This window comes from Hippocampus zosterae, chromosome 1 (assembly GCF_025434085.1).
Source record: "Hippocampus zosterae strain Florida chromosome 1, ASM2543408v3, whole genome shotgun sequence".
NCBI classification, from domain to species: Eukaryota; Metazoa; Chordata; class Actinopteri; order Syngnathiformes; family Syngnathidae; genus Hippocampus; species Hippocampus zosterae.
In genome coordinates, this window is record NC_067451.1 from 8,023,860 (window position 1) to 8,032,596 (window position 8,737).

Sequence of the window (8,737 nt, forward strand, 5' to 3'; positions counted from 1 at the left end):
AAAAGTCGTTAAAAGTAGTGAACTAACTCAAAATACGGCCTTTGAATTAGGCAGAACCAGTGAGAAAACAGGAAACGAAAATTCCGACTTGAATTCTGTACTGTATCTGCATAACGTACGAATACCACGACGAAACTTGAAAACATCAGTAAAAGCCGTGGAATTATAGTCCACAAAACATGGAACTTCAAATACTTTGTATTTTTATTCATTCAAAATGTAAATGATCATTTATGTTTGAGTGTCTCTTTTTATCTTCAGAAGGCCTATATTGCGGTCTATCCAGCTGCCATGGCATCTCCAGGCGGACAAGGAGGGGGAATTTTGTCCACTCGAGGAGGAGCCGGTTCCAGGAGGATGAAGTGGGCTCTGGAGCTGAGTTTAGGCAACACTAGGTAAATGTAAACGAGATGTAATTACAATGTAGGGGAAATTCGCACGTTCGTGATGCGCTGTAGAGGTTTATAATTGCCCACAGATCTCACAAGATGGCAGCAAGAGCCAACAGAGTATTATTCGCTCTTAACTGAATCATTTCAAGACAAGCACATTTGTTAAACAAGCAACTAGCTTGTGAAGTAAGTATTTGTGAGTAAACACTGTTGCTCTTCTCTCGGGGCCAAGAAGGTCCAGATAATATTCTGACACAAGTGACAGGTAATGAACCCATGGCTAGTAATCTGTTCCCAGCATAAACTTTGTCGTTTTAATGTAGAGGAGGGAGCATGCATATAAATAGTATCTTGATAGTCCAAAATCAATAAAAATATAGCTTGCACTGTCAATATTGAGTTCAGGTGAGGTATTCAATATAGAGAAAGAAATTGTTTAATTTTGTACAAAAAGATGTAACCAGTTTTAAATTTAGCAAGAGTGCTTTGGATTACACAGAAATCAAATTGTAGGTTTCACGGAGCTAGATCAACTGAAAAAATAGAAATCCATATCTGATAAATTACCGAAAACTGTTTCTGACACCATTACTGAACGCGTTCAGGAAAATAAGTAGTTCTGAAGCAAACACTTGTGGCACCCCTTTACAGACACTTTTCATCTCTTATTTTATATTGAGAGGGAAGAAATTTCATCTGTGGTGTATGTGTACATACAGCACATTTGACAAAGGTGTATTCAATCCAATCTGTCATAAAGGGCCTAAAGGATGAAATATGTTATTGACGTGAATGTAGAATTCTTTACTGAACTTTGCAGATGAACACTATTTAGTTTGACTTTGTTGAGATGACAGCGGCGCTGCTTTGCTCCAGGTGTCGTAGCGACCGCCAGGCCGGCCAGGGAGATGTCGTTTATCCCATTGGCTATTCAGAGAAGCCTGTTCCCGACACCAGCATTCAGGAAACGGACAAGAATCTGGTGGAGAAGGTGAGTTTGTATAAATCGGCTGTGCATTTTTTTTTTCTGTCAGTGGATTGTTGACCGCTCTTCCTCTTGTCTTGCCAGCGATGCTGGGATGTTGCCCTGGGCCCTCTCAAACAGATCCCCATGAACCTGTTCATCATGTACATGTCAGGGAACACCATCTCCATCTTCCCCATTATGATGGTGTGCATGATGGCTTGGAGGCCCATTCAGGCTCTGATGTCTATGTCTGCCAGTGAGTGTGTCTCCTCGCGGAACATGGTGGCCTCTCCTCAAGGGGGCGCAATTTAGCACCTCATTCTCTCCTTGTCTTCCTCTTGTGTCTTGAGCAGCTTTTAAGCTGTTGGAGAGCTCCAGTCAACAGTGGCTTCAGGGACTGGTCTACTTGGTGGGTAACCTGCTGGGCTCGGCGTTGGCCGTCTACAAGTGTCAGTCAATGGGGCTGCTACCCACACACTCGTCCGATTGGCTGGCTTTCATTGAGCCTCCTCAGGTAGCTTAAAACAGACGCACTTATGACATTTCAAAGGGTCATATGGGGATACCTTTACTTAAATGGTCCGCTGAGCTGGAATGCTCCAAAATGCAACAAAAAAGCCACTCACGTGTCTGCATTTCATCATCTAGATTGGATGAGTAATGACATTGACGAAAACGTGTGTTCTCACAGAGGATGGAAATGATGGGCGGAGGGATGGTGTTATGAAGCGGACGGCGCATAGACTCGTTAGTCAACTATTTCCGGCATCTGTTGCGGCAGCCATTGCGACCCCGGCGCAGGAGGGAGCCTTCGATGCGCTGTCAGCAGCCAGCATTTTTGGCAATGTCTTACTTTGTTTTTGCCTTGTTTCTTTTTGGACAGAGATGTTGTTTATCAGTCTGCGTGTGTGCGTGCGTGTGTGTGTGTGCGCGTTTCCTCTGCATGTTTCATGGAATGTCATGCCTCACCTGACACCAAGATTTTTTTTTTAGTATGCCTGTGTTCTGACAGGAGTCATTTCTCTTCATCTGCTTCCTCTTACTCCATCAGCCAGAAATGTGTCACTAAACTCTTTAATTTATACAGATTTGCCCTCTTGAAATAAATCCTTGATTTCAAAAGACTTGTCGTTGTTTACATTCACATGATGAAGAGTGAAAGCAGAGATGTGTTTTGGATTTAAAAATAAATAAATAAACAGCAAGAACTACAAAAATTGCTTCACACTTAGAGAAAATGTAATGTGCACAAACAGTCTTAAATAAAATGTAAAGGAAATTGTTCCATGATGTAACTGAACAGAGGTACCGGAAACAAGGCAAATGACTTCAACAACATCAAAGTTGACTAATAAAGTCTTAAAATATGTAAAATGTGCAAAGGCTTTATTTTGAAAAATATAAGTGTGCCCTGCGATTGGCTGGCAACTGATCCAGGGTGTCCCCCGCCTACTGCCCGAAGACGGCTGGGATAGGCTCCAGCACCCCCCGCGTCCCTAGTGAGGATTAAGCGGTTCAGAAAATGGATGGATGGATAAATCAAAAGGTACTGGATCCATAAATTTATTTTTTATGTTAATAGGCACCGTTCACTAATCTCATGTTTGACGATTCCATCTGATTGCACATGTTCAGGTTGGTTAGCAGTAAGCAAAACACTTTGGCAGGCTATGAATAAAATTAAGCTTTTTTCAGTCTTTTTAAAGAACTTTCACAACACCTGTAACAAAGTACATTACAGAGCATATAACATAAAATTACCAAAATAATATACAACAGAACACATAAAACTACCAAAGGTTTCAACATTTTTCACGGCGCCACCGAGTGCGCATAACTGACAACAAAACGCTCTAGCCAGGAACATTAGCACTGATTTCAGTGTTAGCCGAAAAGTTTACGACATAAATTGTCGATTAAATCGGTTACACTAACGAGGTGATGATTCACTTGTTAAATAACCCTCACGATGGATTTGAAGGACGCTATCTAGCTTTGTAAATTTGATTTATACTGTATATTTTTTTACAACTCGCATTTTTATGGCTAACATCAACAATAATAATATTTGCAGGAACCGGATTTGGCGAGCCCCCAAATAGATCCCTCAGACCGGTCCGACCATCCGTGAGACAGGAAAGTGGCGTGTCGTGATGTCACACACCGCGGCCGCTTATTTGTCACCTTTCCAGCAGCGTGTGTGCGCACACACACCTACATACCGAGTTCCCCTCCACACGTGCACCAGTCAGTATGTTCCTTTCGCTTGTTTGACAAGTTCTTTTGAGCTTCAGCTCGTGTTGACTTGAATTCTGTCGCGCTCACTTCGGCAACTCCTCATCTTCACCTGAGACCCAGAGCCTTTTTAGGTGGGGGGGTGGGTTGCTGTCGTCACCATGGAGAAGTTGGAGCGTCGCGTCCACCTGTCCCCTCATGGGTCCACGAATCCGTTCTTTCACAAGGTGACGATGAGCCGCTTCCAAAGGATTCGGGTAAGCACTTTTCCTCAACTTCTTCCACACATGACCGAGAATGCTTGTTGGTGTTTTGGCAACGCTGTGGTGCATGTTCGACATCTTTACGTGGACAACATGGCTGCCATGTTGGAGTAAAGCTATTTGTTTACTGTCATATTTCATGTGCAAATATTGACATGTTCTCCGCCTATCAATGTACAACAAACTGTGGATTGGAGTTCTAAACGGCCACTGGGCTTGTTCTCTCCCAAGGGCCTGATCCTCGGAAGCTTTTTGTTCCCGGTTCGGCTGGTCCTGGTGATCTTCTTCTTCCTCCTTATGTGGCCTCTGGCCCGCTTACGCCTGGCGGGCCTGTCGGCGGAAGACCGCGCCCGCCCCGTGACGGGCTGGCGCCGCTGGCTTTTCCATCCCATGGTCTGGCTCCTGAGCCGGGCCGTCTTCTTCTCCTTGGGGTTCGTGTGGGTCCGGGTCAAAGGTCGGCGAGCTGACTTGAAGGATGCCCCCGTGCTGGTGGTGGCTCCCCATAGCACCTTTCTGGACATGTTAGTTTTGTGTACCACCCAGTTGCCCACCGTCGTGTCCCGCTCGGAGAACACCAGCCTGCCTGTCATCGGAGGTGAGTCGGATCAAATTGAGGCGGGGCAAATGAACTCTTCTTTCAAGCAGTAGAACCCCCCCCCAAAAAAAACAACAACAATTGACATAATGTGGTTGCACATGTGTGCACAACCTCTTATTAAGAGTGCAATGTGTCATGTTGTAAAAGAGGACCCCAAAATCCTTTGATTCGTACAAGTTAGACTTCACATTAATGGCATCAAAAGTTTAGAAATGAAAGCACTTGATTTAAATCCTCTTTATCACAAAAACCTGTCATGTGACCAGGGCTGTGCAGACTTTTTCCACCCATTGTATGCGTGTTGATGAACTGCTTTCGTGTTAGCGCTCCTGGAGTTCAACCAGTCGGTGCTGGTGAGCAGGAGCGACCCGGATTCCAGGAAGAAGGCCGCTGCCCAACTCACAGAGAGAATCACCTCCAACGGATACTGGCCTCAGGTAAGACGCCACAAATATTCAAACCAGTGACCGCTGATAAAAGTCTCTTGGGCGCGTGTGTGTTTTTCCCCCATGTGACTCTCGGCCAGACGCTGATGTTCCCTGAGGGCACCACCACAAACGGCAGCGCTCTGATCAAGTTTAAACCCGGTGAGTAGAGTCGACGTGAGCCGCTCGAGACGGTCGGTCGCAACGATCCAGTCCTCGATGCGGCACTCGAGGCTTTCTTCTGGAATGATTGGCATGAGGAGGGAAAAAGGGCGTGGTGTTTGCCGAAGTCATTCAGTCATTTTGTTCCTCTCCTTTTGACGAGTTTCTACCTTCTTGCTTACCGGCAGGTGCTTTTCTATGCGGAGTCCCAGTCCAACCAGTTTTGTTGCGCTACCCCAACAAATTGGTGAGTAGAGACTTGGCTCTTCGCCTCAATCACACACATGCTGCATCAAAAATAACAACAATGCTGGCTTTTAATTGAATGGATTGAAAAAATATTTTGTTGGGAGTCTTTTCGCGGTGGCGTGAGCATGTTCTGTCTATTTTGCATATCTTATTTAGCGACACAAATATTCGGATGGTGGCGCACTATGCTTGATACTCACCAAAGAATCTAAGATAAGATAAGATATCATTTATTCGTCCCACACTGGGGAAATTTACAGCCTCCAGCAGCAAGAATGTATGTAGAAAGAAGAAAGAAGAAAGAGAAAAAAAACAACAAACATCTTTCAATTAAATCTGAATTATTTGCTGTTCTAATGTGTGCAAGATGTGTTTTGCCAGTTGAGGTTTTTGCTCTGGCCAACCAATCTGAAGAAATAATTTTTATTTTATTTTTTTATATTATATTTATTTTTATTTATTTTAGTTTTAGTCATCGAGGCCCAAGCGAATTTGAAATGCGATTGGTTGAAGAAGAACTGAAGTTGCGAGGGCAAGCACGACTCATTATGAAAGCCGTGGGCGGATCGGATTGACATAGTAACACAACGAGGTTCAAATCTGATTGGACGGAAAAAAAAATGGCGCATCGTCAGTCGGCACTATTACTGAAGTGAACTTGTTCTTCGTGTTGTTTTGAATCGTCTCTTCCAACACGGTTTTGTGCTTCAGGACACGGTTCGCTGGACGTACAAAGGGACAACATGGTGAGTTCTCGCCGGGCTTGTGGTGCCATTCGGGGGGGGTTTTTTGTGCAAATGCTGATGTTTGTCGTCCGTCTAATAGGGTTGAAGCGCTGTGGCATACTACATCGCAACTATACACCAACATGACTGTGGAGGTTTGTATGTGGGTGTGGGTGTGTGTGGGTGGGTCGGGTTTGGGTGTCATTGTGCTGTTTAATTTAACAAAATATTGTGCTTCAGTTCCTGCCTGTCTACCATCCCTCGCCGGAGGAGAGGAACGATCCCAACCTGTTCGCTGACAATGTGCAGAAGCTCATGGCAAAGTAATTATTCGAAGTAGATAGATGATCATTAAAAAAAAAAAAGTTTATTCATTTAATTTGGGCTGCGTTACATGGCACAGAGGCGGCCCGGTAGTCCAGTGGTTAGCACGTCTGCTTCACAGTGCAGAGGTACCGGGTTCGATTCCAGCTCCGGCCTCCCTGTGTGGAGTTTGCATGTTCTCCCCAGGCCTGCGTGGGTTTTCTCCGGGTGCTCCGGTTTCCTCCCACATTCCAAAAACATGCATGGCAGGCTGATTGAACACTCTGAATTGTCCCTAGGTGTGAGTGTGAGTGCGAATGGTTGTTCGTTTCTGTGTGCCCTGCGATTGGCTGGCAACCGATTCAGGGTGTCCCCCGCCTACTGCCCGAAGACAGCTGGGATAGGCTCCAGCACCCCCGCGACCCTAGTGAGGACCAAGCGGCTCGGAAGATGAATGAATGAATGATACACGGCGCAGAGGTTGGGAATCGGTGATTTAGAGATGGCTTATGATAGTGCCGGCTCACCCTTGAGGCAATACAGGGAAATGCGATTCATTTTCAGTTTGCTGTCTCCATTTGTCTGATCCACGCTTCTATCATTAGTTGTATCTGGATAGCTAACATGTTTCCTGCTTGCAAATTGAACTGGAACAAAGCATGTTCATTGTTTAAAACTTGACTTGGGAGAAGAGCGCTTTTTCCTACCAAAAATTCCTAAACTTAAAATGTTCTTGACATCGTTAAAATCAACCATTTCCTGCCACTTTGCACACAAAAGTCGCTCACAGGTTAAAAATAATGACCTTTATGATCGATTCAAAGACGTCGATTAAAAATACGATGTACATAACGTGTGCATTTTCTCTTTGGTTTTGGGTTTAAATTATAATCACTGAATTATTTCAAATTAAAGACAATTTTAAAAACAGCAGGAGGGGAAATCCTTCTTGTGGTCTTTTTGTACTCTGCACTGTATTTGGTGCCATTTTGACAGCGTAAAAGAGTGCACATGGAAAGTCAAACATCTTTTGGCGCTGCGTTTTAGAGCACTGGGCGTCCCGGCTACGGACTACGTGATGGAGGGTGGCGTGCCCGTCCAAAGAGTGGGCCATCTCTCTCTCCCGCTGCCGTCGCCCGGGAGGGAAGCGCTGACTTTGCTGCGCAAGGCCGGGTATGAGAGCGTCTATTTAGGACATTTTGTCACGTTTGTCAACAACCACCCGTAATTTGTGTGCATCAGCCTGCAAGCAAGTGAAATGGAAGCCGCGCTGGACAGAATGATTGACAAGTGTCAGTCAGGATCCACTCTGGTCGGAGCCGAAGAACTCTCTTCCCTTCTGGGACTCGCCGACCGGCAGACAGCGGAGAGAGTCTGCGGGCTCTACTCCGAGGTACTCCGAGGATGTCTGTTGTGGCGTCATCTCTGTGGCGTGATGTGCGTTAGCTTGCTCTGTCTGGTGGTTTTCAGGAAAAAGTGGTGGACCTGAGACGAATCTATCTGAATATGGCCGCTCTCTCTGGACTCGTTGACATCCAGTCACTCCTGCGCACGGCCTTCAATGTAACTACTTGACAACATTGATATCCAACGTACTGTAGAATAAATGCCATAAACGGGTGTTCACTGTGATCAATTGCCCTTGACCTTCCAGTTGTTTGACGAAGAGGGGAAAGGAAGTCTGAGTGCCGATGATCTGTCTGGCCTGATGGGGGCACTGCTGGGTTTACGTCAGCATCACACTGCACAGCTCTACTCTGAGGTTTCCAGTGGTGGCCAGTTAAGTCAAGGTAATTTTAATATGGCCAAAGGTGGCAAAAACAGTGTGCACCTACTTCTACTAAAACAACAACTAAAAAGATCAAGCTATGCTGATTTATTTATTTTTTGCCCTCCAGTGAGTTTTGTTGTCTGAAGTCATAGCTTGTTATTGATTTTGGCATTTTACGACTGGCTTCTCAGATGACCTTGTGCGAGCTTTGATGAGCCACCCGACCTATCAGAAAGTGATGAGCGAGCACCTGCAGCCCGGCTGGGCGACACGTCCGTTGCTGGTTAACAACAACGGAATCATGCTTAATGGCAACAAAAAAGTGATATGATGGTTCATATACACTTTTTTGTACAAAAACATGTAGCTGCAGCTTTGTTTTACTTCAGCGAAAAGAGACACTTTATCAAAGTAATTCTAACTAAACATTGTATTGTTGCATTTTTGTGTGCATGTTCACGATTGTGCCTTTAACACAAATGTTCTTGTTTTATCTGTGAATACTTTTAAAAGGGCAACCTGTATAAAAAAAGTCCTGTTACGTTTAAAAAAAGTAATTTGTTCTTCCAAATGTTGGGATATTAAAAAGGGCTTTAAATCCAAATAAACATTTTTACACGAGCTTTTGTCTTGTCATTTTTGCCACT

The 8,737-nt window shown here is 44.8% G+C and overlaps 2 protein-coding genes across 3 annotated transcripts; both read left to right on the plus strand.

The window, feature by feature from the left end:
* Positions 1–225: 225 nt before the first annotated feature.
* emc4 (ER membrane protein complex subunit 4) lies at positions 226–2,481 on the plus strand. Its single transcript, XM_052061912.1, has 5 exons — positions 226–395; positions 1,269–1,383; positions 1,462–1,615; positions 1,713–1,873; positions 2,051–2,481. Exons 1-5 carry the CDS (start codon positions 292–294, stop codon positions 2,084–2,086), a joined length of 570 nt encoding a protein of 189 aa, XP_051917872.1. The 5' UTR covers positions 226–291; the 3' UTR covers positions 2,087–2,481.
* A 974-nt stretch (positions 2,482–3,455) lies between these two features.
* Positions 3,456–8,708, plus strand: lpcat4 (lysophosphatidylcholine acyltransferase 4). Of its 2 annotated transcripts, none has more exons than XM_052061594.1 (13): positions 3,456–3,851; positions 4,089–4,452; positions 4,780–4,892; positions 4,982–5,042; positions 5,231–5,289; positions 6,003–6,037; positions 6,117–6,171; positions 6,257–6,339; positions 7,367–7,492; positions 7,562–7,712; positions 7,766–7,882; positions 7,974–8,109; positions 8,282–8,708. In XM_052061594.1, the coding sequence occupies exons 1-13, from the start codon at positions 3,756–3,758 to the stop codon at positions 8,419–8,421; spliced, it is 1,536 nt and encodes a 511-aa protein (XP_051917554.1). In that variant the 5' UTR covers positions 3,456–3,755; the 3' UTR covers positions 8,422–8,708. The 2 variants fall into 2 exon arrangements, with proteins under 2 accessions (XP_051917554.1, XP_051917564.1); XM_052061604.1 differs by having other exon boundaries at positions 3,468–3,851; positions 7,790–7,882.
* The last annotated feature ends 29 nt before the right edge of the window (positions 8,709–8,737 follow it).